Source organism: Astatotilapia calliptera, chromosome 12, assembly GCF_900246225.1.
Source record: "Astatotilapia calliptera chromosome 12, fAstCal1.2, whole genome shotgun sequence".
Taxonomy (NCBI): domain Eukaryota; kingdom Metazoa; phylum Chordata; class Actinopteri; order Cichliformes; family Cichlidae; genus Astatotilapia; species Astatotilapia calliptera.
Window position 1 is genome coordinate 25,324,485 of NC_039313.1, and position 12,775 is coordinate 25,337,259.

General features: G+C 42.8%; 1 protein-coding gene across 4 annotated transcripts in view; it reads left to right on the forward strand.

Annotated features, from left to right (window-relative positions):
* Window positions 1-10,388, forward strand: part of LOC113033774 (multivesicular body subunit 12B-like) — a 35,696-nt gene extending 25,308 nt beyond the window's left edge. For 3 of the 4 annotated variants that reach the window (XM_026187868.1, XM_026187867.1, XM_026187866.1), the window contains exons 8-10: window positions 5,484-5,542; window positions 5,966-6,025; window positions 9,585-10,388. In XM_026187868.1, the coding sequence (XP_026043653.1) occupies window positions 5,484-5,542; window positions 5,966-6,025; window positions 9,585-9,626 (161 nt within the window). In that variant the 3' untranslated portion in view covers window positions 9,627-10,388. Of the gene's footprint in view, window positions 1-5,483; window positions 5,543-5,733; window positions 5,931-5,965; window positions 6,026-9,584 lie in introns of those variants that run through there. The other variant, XM_026187869.1, reaches the window with a different exon arrangement.
* The last annotated feature ends 2,387 nt before the right edge of the window (window positions 10,389-12,775 follow it).

Consider the following 12,775-nt stretch of genomic DNA (forward strand, 5'->3'; position numbering starts at 1 on the left):
CTAATTAAGAGGGGATTTGTGTAATTGTGCCTTCTGCTGTGTCCCATCCGGCACATGCAATTTACTGTCAGCCCTCTGCCAGCTTTTACACTTGTCCAGAGAGGCGTACCCCATTTATACACACATTCTGCTGCACATTTACCAGCAGCCACAGCTAGGGATCAATGCCAATGCCATGGCAGTGTCTTAAAACACACTGTGCTGCTGATTAAAATCTGATTGTCCATTTAATTTCATGAGAGTTCAGCCCAGCCAGCAAGGAGGGTTCTCTCTGTACTTCTCTAGCATTAAGTGCTTTAGAAGAATGACTAAAACAGGTTTTAAACCAAGTGACCGAACAGCCTCGGTGCTTCACGCTAAATAGCCTGTGCTACATATACAGGCTCGGTCTTGAGAAGTTATCACACATGTACGCACCCCCTCAGAGCGCTCTGCGTTATGCAGCGGTGTTCGTGGCCAAGGCACCGTAAGTGTTGCTGGCTCTGCCCACTTTCTGGAAGACTGATGGACCAGCGCCCGACTGAGGCTGTCGGCTGGCTCCCTACCCACAACCAGATTTCAAGGACTGCTTGTCACAGATGGAAAAATAAGTGGGTCATTCTACATAAGCATGTTGTTTTGCACCCCTCTGGTAACAAAGAGCAAAATTTTAACACTGGTGAATTCAACAATAAAGCAGTTTATTCAGACTCCATTTGAGTCTGTTGCTAGTTTTGCCAGTCTGTCTCATTACTTTTTGGTACTTGTCACGAAAATCTCAGCTGCAGCTCTGCTTACAGTTTGACTATAAAGCCAATTTCATATCTCATTCTATTTATACACTGCATTTATACATTTATTCTTCTCATACACTTATTATTATTATTCTTTTTTATACTAAGTTAATATACTGTGTTGTGTTGTTTGTTGCGTTGTGATGTGTCATATCGTGTCGTGTTGTGTTATATGTAGTGCCGACGTAGGACAGTTTTCCAATTTCATTGTACTACTGTACTATGTATGACTGTGCAATGACAATAAAGAGTTATCTTATCTTATCTTATATGTTAGGAAAGTAACTGTTTTACTTAATTTAATGGATTAAAGATCAAAATAAGCAGTCAAGTGGGCAAAGAGTGAGTTTTAAAAAATGGTGCAGTTTCTCTCCACTCACTCGACGCTTTCCTTCCACGATTCCTGAACTCTGTAGCAGCCCCAGCCTGTAGCATGCAACTATAAATGCATTCATCCACTGGATCTTATGCGGCGAACTCTTAGTGCTTCAGAAACCTTTTAAGCTTGTTTACGTTTTTTAAGCGTTAGGACGAAATGAAATTAATATTTCAGTATAAACTAACTGACTGACTGTCGGGAGAATTGCGAGAGAAGCTCGCACACACTGCTGCCGTGAGACCGCTACGGAAACAAACTGCACACAGCCGGCAGAAAGAAAATAAAAATAGATTATCAGAAACCCTCAACATCACTTCAGCGCGGGATCTATTTTAATATCAGCGTTTTACTCTCTTTTTTAGAATGTTAATCGACTCCCCGGTAAACATTTTAATAATTTAAAAAGTTACATTTCCGCTATTGCAAAGTTTTTTTTCACTCATCTGTCTAGAGGGGTTGAAAAAGTAGGAGGAGAAAAAAAGATAAAAGAAAAAGAATGGGTTTCATAGAGCCATAGTCATTAAAAGAATCTGAAAATAGCAACTCGCTATCATCTGTTCTCATAGCACGGGTCAGGAGCTCTGACACCTCCAAAATTCCTCCTGTCAGGGTAGGGGGCCATTTGTATTCTCTCTCATTAGGCAATTTGACTAATGACCTGCCGTGGCTGCAGAGCTACTGAGGGACCCAGAGCCTCGCGCCCTCTCTCTTGCAGCAGCCTGAACACACACCCTCTATTGGAATGGCACAGATGGCATGCCCGGGCGACAAAATAAACTACAATATGTCTCCGAGATGCTGTCAGGTCTGGGCACTATTTCTCATGTCAGACTCAGGCTAAGGGCTGTGAGTGGGCATAGGGGGTCCTCCTCCAGCTCTCTGTTCATCTACTCACCATTATCTGCAGAGGTGACAGAGAGCAGGGTCTGCAGCAGCTAGAATAGCATTTCCATGGTCTGCATAAAGAATCCAACTCAAATTGAGAGTCGCACCGACAGGGGAGGCAGTGCCATGTCTAGCTCTGGCTACACACAGAGAAAAAAGCAGCATCCAATTGTTTGGCATATGAAATGCAGCAGCCACCAGATAAAGCTTTAACTTTTTTTAAAAATTATTATTTCTATGTTCAGATTATTTTGTGACACAAAACAATAGATGGCAGCTCGATCATGAGTAAAAACTTGTAAAAGACGTTCATTTGCACTTTTCGCATAATCGCCCTGATTCCGCCTCCCCGCCCCCCCCCCCCCCCCCTCTCCAATTCAGCTGCGAGACAGATTCACCCAAGTAATCATACTAGACAGAGATCAATGCAATTCTGCTGAATTAGTGAAGTGTAAAATAAAAGTTCATCAACATTCCTAAAGTGCGACTCTCCAGTTGTGGTTCAGGTAATATGGGGCATGCTCGATCACCCACGCATATTTTTCCATCAGTCAGTGTCGGAGCACAACTCGGTGTGGTTTATGTGTTCGTGTGTGTGTGTCTGTGGGTATGCCGCCACTTGCGTTACACGCGGCCATGTTTGTTAGAGCCCTGGAAATGCAATGTATGGCACTGCTGAAATCCTGGGTGACAGTGCATCCAACAATGGAAGAGTGAGGGATTAGTGCTCAGCCCAGCGTACGAGGGAGCCCTTCCCGCCCTGAAACAGCCATTCATCTGTGCCCAGGGGCTGGAGATGACAATGCAGCCATTGCTCATCGCACCTGACGGAGCCATTAATAAGGCGATGATCCACACGGGGCCTGTGCTGACTTCGTTCTTTACACTACAATCACTCAATCCGCAGGGTCCTCCTTACTTAACACCACCTCTGTGTTCACTGCCACCATCATCATCATCATCATCATCATCACCATCATCATCTTAGACGCTATGCCAAAATTCCTTCCAGATGTTTTTGTGCTGAATATACTGACAGGCTCCAAATGCCAAATAACTGCCCAGTTCCCCGCACTGCAATGCACTCATGAGTTAATGGAGTGTAGCGGGGCCATTTAAGCAGCTAGAACATGCTTCATACTGGGATTCCTGCTCAGAAGATTGGATTTACATTATTTTTGCCCTTTGCACCTTCAGATTTCTCCTCAGTACAGCATCCATTCCTTACCACCAAGTCACCACCCGTGCTTTTCCATTTGTCTGGATGTAAGATAGCCTCTCTGGTATAGATGGGGGAGGAATACAAAGTGGGATCTGGTTTTAAATGTAATCCTTGAGCAATAAAGAAACTCTCTGGCCTTCAGCACTGTCCATTCATCTGTCTGTGCCACGCAGATCCATCAGCAGCTACAATCTCTGCTTCCCATTGCTGGCTATTGATTCAGATGTATTCTCCCTGCCTACTTGTGCCTGGCGTTGGTACTCCCAGCAACAGAGTGCATGTTTATTCACTTGTAGTCCCGAGCTTGAACAAGCCATCATGCCTACCTAGTTGCCCTCTGCTTCAAATAGCAACGCATTCAAAACCGCTGCAGGGAGATGAGATCGGGCTCAATGTGTTTTTACTCCTAGCACCTATAAAACCTACTTGTGACATCGCTTGCTTGATAGTAATGTCTCTTGATTTTGAACCAGTCTGAACTATTCTAAATATTGGATTTGTTACCAGAAAATTGAATGGTGGTGCACAGAGGAGTAATAACTTTGGTGATCCACCGACTTTCCTGAAATGCAATCATTTTGATAATGCATGAACTCTTCATCTAGTGTCAATCAGCTCAAATTTATATCATATATTGACTCACATGACTTTTTTCAACAAAGGCTTGTGACGCCTTAAGACTGTGTTTGTGTCTCCTTCGGGAATCCTGTGTTAACTGTACCACAGAAGTGCTAGCTTTGTTAATTTGTTAATTGAGTGCTAATTAGTGTAACAATTCCAAATTAGTCTGTTATTTTTGCAATTATGTACACAGAACTTTTTTACCTTTATTTACCCGAGAGAGAGAGTTTGAATCAGCAGGAGCGCTCTGGGCTGGGATAGGCAGGGGAAACAGGGGCTCATGGAGAACAGCAGCACAGGGGAAAACGCCGCTGTGTTTAAGTACAAAACGGCTATCACGGTCGCAGAGTCTTGCTACTGCTGCACTTTTTACTACGGGAGATGATTGGAATCCGAGGAAGTGAGCGAGCTTTCCTGCGGTCACGCAGGGCGCGGGTCACGCTTTGATTACAAAGATCACATTGTGCTGCACTTGTGCGGAAAGTGCCAAACCGTGGATCTGTGTAATAACCTAGAAAAAAAAAGAAAGGGAAAGCAACTCGCATAAGTGTCAAAGTGAGGGATATTTTAGAATTTCATAATTTTCAGATATTGCTGTGTGAACAGGAAAAGGCCAAAAGGAGTTTCAGCCCCCCCATCCTTTCCACCCCCAAAACGATGACTCATGAACAGCTCTGGCTTACGTTTATGAGTTCCGTTTCCTGTGCCAGCGCCTGATGGACTGCGGGTGAAAGAACACCAGTTGGAAGCTCGGCCTCTTGATATTTGGGGCTCGCGTTGAAGTCGACTGCAGCAAGTTTTGTGCCTCCAGATTTGGGAGTTTTCTAATGAAGCCGAGCAGCTGCAGTTTCCCCTTCAGTCTGGAAACGAGAGGCTTTGTGTCTCTTGTCACCCTGTGTTAATTTGGGCCCTAATGTATTTTATAAACAAAGGGCTGCTCTCTAGCCTGACAGTCGTGACACCTTGATTCCAGTGCAGGATGCATGCAGGACGGGGTTACACCATTAATAATCAACTGGCAGCCATCACACCATTTTAACCACGATCATTATGATAAAGGGCATACACTTAATTACAGGCCTGCTTAATTATAGCTCTGTTGAAGCTCGTTTGTTTGGTCAAATGCTAATTATACCACCACGCTCTTGGCAAGTCCTCATTTCAATCCACTTTTTTTGCCAGCTGAACAGTGCGGCTTATTTTCATGCAAATTTGATATCTGGTGAATGTTTTGTCTCTCTTCTTTCCGCTTTTCTGTGCCTAGTGTGAGTGTGTCTTTGTTTCGGAGGTGAACATCTCTCAGACAAGACGGAATCGGGAATAATCAAGAGTAATTAAACTGGAAGAGGGCTAGGAAAGGGCTGGGTTGGAGGAGAGAGAGTGGAGGTGCTCAAATACAGCGGAGAATTTAAAAAAAAAAGCCTTTCATCTTCTCTCCGTAGACGGAAGGAAGGGAGGTGTCAGGGTGGCTGGGGATGTTGATAGCTTTGCTGTTTTTATAATCCCACGTTTAGTCTCGTGGAGATTCTTGGGATCAAGAGTGGGGAGTATTATGTTTATGTATAAAAGTCAGACTTCAACTTTGTTTTTTGTTTTTTTGCAGCTTTGGATGATGTGCCCTTTGTGATCTCGGAGAAGTTTTCGCAAAAAATCCCCAAAGAGGTAAAAAAAATAAATAAATAAATAAATAAATCAAAAGGTTTCGTGGCTCTAGTGACAAACTGCAAAATGATTTCTTATGAAGGTGCCGATGATTTTTCCTACAAACTCTCTTCAGGTGAACACTAGTTCTGTCCTTTTCTTCCTTTCTTCGCCTTTTTTTCTCCCTATTCTTTCCTTTTCCTTTCCTCCAGACTGAGTGATGAATGCGTGCAGTCAGGCAGAGCTGGCTCAATGCAGTCCATTTGGCTGGCTGGCGGTGGTTGTCACTATAGCCCCGTTTGTATTGACACAGAGAGGGAGAGGATTAAAGATTTTAAGCATGCTTACTTAGCCATGAGCCTAACCGCCATGTTTCTTGTGTGTGTTTTTTTTTTCTTCCCCCTTCTCCTTCTCCCTCCTCCTCTCCCCTGCTTTTGATTTCAGATGCAGCAAGTCAATTTAATGGGCATTACGATCAAATCCCTGGCAGACATCGAGGAGGAAGTGAGTAGAGGCTGCAATGCTCGGCTGCCGCTGACGCCGCTGGCCCAGAATGCAAAGCAAACGGTCTTGGGGTTGTAATTAAGTGTCTGAGACAGCGAGGCCCTGTTGGCTCCACTAAGCCCCAATTGAATAAAAGCACGGCCAAGCTAGGCAGCCATTCTTTCTTAAAAGCTTCGTATCCTGTTCCAAAACACTTGACTTATATTCCCCCAATTCTACTCTCCCCCCCACCTCTCACACAGCTCAATCGAGAATCTTGCAAGCAGCGCCGTACATCTTAAGGAGCCTTTTTCCGGTCACATAAACTTTTTAAGTTTCCAATCAGCTTTGCAGTTAAAAATAAATAAATAAAAAGTTAAGAGATCACGCCGAGTGAGTAGAAAGCGCCACAAAGCCCTCCACATTTCTGATGAAACACTGTAGCCTACAGGCATTCGTATGAAGCAGATCAGCTGTGTGCAGCAGCTCCTTCTTTGGAGCTCATGTGTTTGTGATGGCAAAGAGAAAGAGAGCCGCTATGTCTTTGTGTGAGCGAGCGTGCGCGTGCGAATGTGTGTAGGTGTGTGTGCGTGTGCTTTAAAGAGAGTGACAACCCCCCTTCTCTCTCATTAGCACGGTATCTCGGTATCAGAACTGCCAGGAAGTGACAGACCACTGTAAAAGAACAGGTGCTGTTGGGTTTGAGATGTGTTACAGAGCAAACACTCCCTCATCAAACCGGGTGTCTGTTCTGCACTCTGCCTCTGTCTTCTGTCATATACTATCCAAATCACACAGAGTCGCCATCTTGTCATATGGTCATCTGAATGAAGCTCATTGTCAGCACAGGTATTAATGGCATGTACATATATGTGTATGTGAGTGAGTGTGTGTGTGTCCCGGTTGGAGACAGCCTGACTGCTCATCCTATATGTTCTTTTTCCCCCCCCCCCTTCTTCCTCTCCCCTCTTCTCATCCTTCCTCCTCTCCTCCTCCTCCTTCCTTTCTTCTCCGAGAGTGTGATTAGCAGGAGGACACATGGTGAGCTGAGCTGGGGAAGAGAAGGGAAGGGCATGAGAAATCATTAATTACAGCCGCGCTGGAGCTGATGAAGTAAATGTGAGATAGTGTAACACACAAGATTTAGTGAAGTGGACGACAGCACAAGATTAATGGTGGGGCCAGGCTGATGAGGATGAAGTCACAGCTTAGCTTGATAATTAGTTTCCAAGTGGAAACATCCCTCACCATTGTGTTATTTTTACTTCTCTCCTCTTATTATTACCCCACAATGATATCTGCAGGACAAAGGAGGGGGTGGGGGGTGGAAACGTAGTCTGTGATATTCTCGCAAACACGCTGGAAAACATCCTGTCTGTAAATTTTCTCCTTTTTTTTTCCGGGTCTGTGCTACATTATTAATTTAATATCCACCGTGTTTTCTTTTCTTTTCTTGTCTTTCTTTTCTCCAGGCTGCTAAAGAAGCAGAACTTTATTCGTGGTTGTATAAAACAAAACAAGACAAAAAAAGGCAGCTGTTTTGGATCTAATTGTCCCTCAGCTGGAAGTAGATTTCTTCTTCTCTTGTCCAGAAGAGGTCACTGTCCGTGCCTCACTGTAGGGCTCCTTCTCTTTTTTTCCTCCCTTATTCAGAAACTGGAGGCGCTTTCTGCACAGAACCTAATTGCCTCCTTTTAAAATCCCTTTAAAATTATAGATTCATGGAAGAGATGCGCTTTCCAGAATTCTACATATGCACATGTAATTGAGGAAAACTGTTGTAATCACAGCCACAGTTGTAGATAAGACCATTTCCTAACAGGCATCACTTAAGCCATGTCTCAGATGATGTTGGTTCCAGCAATTAGGCATTCTTTTCATTTCCCAAATGACTCGCAAAACTTGCGGATATTATAATTGCTTTTAGCCACGCATATCTAATTTGTGTCTTTTTAAGTGTTAATTAGTAAGCGATTTAAAGTGACGTCTTTATGTAGTTTGCTCTGCTGAAAAATGTTGTTGGCGGCTGGCTAATGATTTTCAGAGGGAGTACGTTAGGGTGGAAAAGAAGTGTGTATCCACACATGACAAGATTTTCATTAGCACCTATGTATGATTAGTTTTCAGTGCTTGTGGGGAGTTGGGTGTGTGTGTGTGTGCGTGTGTGTGCTTCTCTTCCTGCTTATGTTTGCGTGACTGTGCGTTTCCATGTGAATGTATGGCAGGACAGTAGTGTACAGGGGGTATGTGAGAGGGAGAGCTCCAAATAGAGGTGGAATTAATGAAGACAACATGTCACATATTTTTGGCAGTGGAGCAGGGACAGGAAATGAAGCCCGGCTCGTCTGGGTGACTGCCGCCCATGTTCTAGTGTGTCACTGTCCTGTCAGCCTGTGTGTAAAACTGGCAGACATTGATACATGCTCTCCCTGATAACACCCCATTCCCCCATCCATCATCCACACTCACACACGTACACGCAGGAATATTTATTTACTGTGCCAGATGTTAGAGACTGAATTTTTGTGTGGTGTTGGTGGCGGTGAAGTGGGGGGAGGTAGAATTTCTTTTCGCAAATAACGGGCTTGTGATATGTGACAGCTTTTGGGTAAGTTGCAGATTCCCCCCTCAAGTAGATGAAAATGAGGAAAGGTGGTGCTTTGAATCCGGAGAAGCCGATTTCAGCCATTGTGGCTCTGTGGAGTCAGTTGGAGAAACTTATTTGAGTGATCATACAGCATCACCTAGTGCTGCGTTGCAGTAATAACAGCTGTCTAACTTGGTGGAGTGGGCACAGCTTTTGGTGCAAAAGTTTCCAGAAAGCGCTCACAAACAAAATCATGAAAACTTCAGTATTTCAGAGATGTCGTTTAATAATTTAGGGCCAACAGTGTTATTGTTTTTGGCTTTTTTTTTTTTCAGATCACACACCACAGCCACCACAAATTTAACATATGCACATCACCCCCAGGAGCTCTGCAGTCATTTTTTTATGATGGTTAATCGAAGCCAGAGATTGAGTGGCTCCGAAAACTGACTGAATGAAAACGTTTAAATTTATAAACCACGCTTTCGCAGAGGTATTCATTAATGTCAGTCTGTAGTGTTTCCATATCAAGGCCAAAAACAGTCTTTGACGTTCAGTGTTGTTTTTTTAAACATGACATCACAGGTTTGTGGCACTAAAATTTTAATTCTACTCAGTTGGATTTTGATCTTTTTGGAAAAACTAATTTAAATAATAAACATGCATAAAATCTTTGAAACAAAACAAAAAAATGAAGCATTTCCTGTCGTTAACGCCACAGAAGTCAACAGTGTTTCAGGCTCTCACTTTATTTCTAGCCTTGTCCATGCCAAGCCACAAGGGGGCAGTGGTTCTGTTTAGTTTCTCAGTCTTTGGGGAAAGTAGCAAATTATTCTTTAATGTTTAATCAGTTTGTTTTTTAGTTTATAGTTATGAAAATGTTTGACTGTAACATTTGATTTTTGGTGGATTTGCTGCTTGATGTAATTGTTGGTGATGTTTTTGTTCTGTTAACAGTGTGTGTACCTCTTTGTCTTCTTCTTCTCTTTGCAGTTTCAGTACAACTTCAGCACAGAGCGAAGCATTGTTCTGTAACTTGTCACCGAGCCTCGTCTCAGCTGACAGAGTCGCAGCGACTGAGAGAGTACAGACGGACAAAGGGGATTATTCAGAACAATCATGAACTATCAAATTACACCACAATTTTGAATTGTGTAATTTAAAAAAGGGGGAAAAAATAGTCCTTATGAAGATACTGGGATGATGGATTGTATTTAAATAATTCAATACTTTAAATATTTTAAATAGTTGCTACAAATGTGCACAATTAAATTTGACAAAATAATTTATTTTTCATGACGGTTACTTTTCTAAATTTGCATTTTGTCTTATTTCACCCATCACGTTCAAAGTTCATCTTTTCTAGTTAGTATTCCTGAATAGATTCATTCATGAAAGTATGTTAGCTGTGACTCACATATTGCTCATCAGGGTAACGGGTACATGCTGACAGTAAGTAGCAGTCGGAGTGGAACAGAGAGGCAGCTTCATCACACACGAAAAGGCCGGTCTAACGTTCATTTCCCAGCAGAAGCATCTTTCCGTCAAGAGGTTTATCATGAGCAGCACGCTGCAAGAATGAGCAGAGCCTTGGGACACGGGAGCGCTTACCCCAGGCGCCCACCCACGTCAGCAGTGACTCCTCCACTGAGTCACCGAGAACAGTTTCAGATGCCATATATATTCACCCAGCTGCAGTTTGCTACAGGAAACTGGTTAGGAAAATCAATTCGAGGGTTTTATAAAGCTGATTTTCAAATATTGTAATATTTATTTGCACATTTTTTTCTTAATATTCAAAACATTAAAAACAAACCTACATGAAATTATTTGTTTATCTTTTTTTAAAATAAACTAAACAACACCCTGCTGCCACATAGAGGTCAAATTTAGAAGCAGAATTTACACTTGATACTGAGACATAACTTGCCTCCTTTTTCTTCATGTGTAATTTGCAACTAATTAAATTGCAAAAGAATCCATTCTCACATTTGTGCAGGGGTAATTAGTATCAGAAAGTCGTGAATAGATAAATGTCGCTGTTGGTAATTAGAGTCTTATAGTGCTAATCATACTGCATTGTGAACTTTTGCATTCAGAATTACTGAAGACTTCTGATATTTGCAGGTGTCCAGCATAGCACACAACAGGTGATGTCTCCGTGTGAGCGTTTGCTTTGACTGCTCTTTTCAGAGGATTCCTCTGCACAGAGGACCGCTTTCTTCATGAAGAGGTGACACTTATGTAAGCACGGTGACAGCCCCGTCCCCCTCTGCGTGTAAAGTGCACATATACAGTTCACCGTATGTTTTCAGATTCACACTTACACTGTACAAGCAAAGGTGATCATTAATGTATGTAAACAATGAAGTATTTGATTAATTTGATATTAATAGTGCTTATAATAATTAATCCCCTGCCATGTTTTTTTTTTATATTTTTTTGTTTTAACTAAATTTGGTGATAATATTATTTTTTAATTAGTAATTTAAAAAATGACAGATAGCAAATATCTTATTTCTGTGCCATGGAGCATTATTATAGAAGACTTGTAAGCAAACTTATTGATTAGAATGACCGTGGGTACTGTAGTTTAAGAGTCAGTCTCATTCATACCCTTCTGCTATTCGACCAGGACATCTGTAGAGCTATTTTAACGGGTTTATAACAACCGGTCATTAAAACTGGAACCAGTTTCAAATATGTGCAAGTCTAAAAGCTTTAATCTAGAAAACATCATGCTGAGGAAAAAAATACTATGGCTAATTTAGAAATGCTGTCATCACATAGTTTGTCCAGCAGAGCGCCTCGGACTCCATTGTGGCCCAGAGCTGAATACATACATATATATATTCACCAAAGCGCCAAGTTTGACTGGAAAAAGTCCCCAGCAAATCTCCTTTTCATCATAGGATTTTCATTAGAAGTGCTGGGAATTACAGAACTTTTGAATACTGCCAGCTTTGAAACATGCAGCTCCTAATTTGCAGAAACTGCACTTTCTCTGTTTTTCTCAGTGTTACAAGGTTTTGTTTCTGGAGATGGACAGCAGGCAGAGTGAGATGTTACTCGTGGAGGCCAGATGTGCACGTTTTGATGAAGCCTATCACTAGTTCTGCTTTCATGGTAAAAGAAGTCTTGTAGCTGAAAGCTCCTGATGGGCAAAGGCAGTGCAAAGACCAGCCTCGAGAGTGCTGTCCATCAAAAAACAGCCTCACATGTTTTCACTCCTCCTTTTGCTCGGCTTCGTGATATGAGAAATGATGAAACAACCTGCCTTTGGACCGCACTGGTTTTTAGATGAAGGTGCAGTAGTTAGGAGCTGCTGTCTCTAAGCTTTTCACACGTGACAAATCTGTTTCAAGGCACCTGAACTCCTTAGTTATCTCTGACCTACCAGACCTACTTAAGGCTTCTCAGTCAATAGCTTTGCGCTGCCTGGAGGATTTGGCTCAGCTAAAGTTGAACTGAGCTGCAGAGCAGCACATCAAAGCCCCACCCTCTGTGAGTCGACCAGATGTCCCATGGTCATTTTTAAACTCACACCCCGGTGCATGACATGGAGCAGTGAGCAAGCATGTAGACAGAGCTGGATGGGCCGCTTGGAAATTGGAAAAGGAAGCCTGTATTTATGAGGTGGTTTGAGGTGCTGTGTTAAGACAGGCTTAGACTGCCACTCTGCCTCTGACAGCTCTGTTTCCCCCTGAGCTGTGGTGACCAGAGACTGAGTGAGGTGAAGCAGTAAAGGCAGGAGGCCTGTCAAAGCACACTCAGAACCAAGATGGACCCAAAGTGGACTATCTTAAGCAGGTGATGCATCGAATCACATTACCAGAAGATGCAGAGCTCCAGCATTATCTTTGCTGACCTCATACTTCCATGATTAAAAACAAACAGGGAGCGCAGAGTTTATTCAAAAGCCAAAACCTCTGCTTTTCCTTCATGGGCAGCAAAAGCATGTAGGAAAATTAATGAATAAGTGTAATCTAAGAAATAAAGATGCTCGGGTTGTACTTTTTTACTGCTTACCTCTGTCAGCCTCTTGTTTCTTTGTTCCATGGTGACATCATCAGGTTTTAGAGTGCCCCACTGAGACTGAAAGCAAGAGGTTAGACGTGTGGTCTTCTCTGTGCCGCCATCTTAACAAGCCCCCGAGCTGCACTCAGAGGGAAGCCGCACATCAA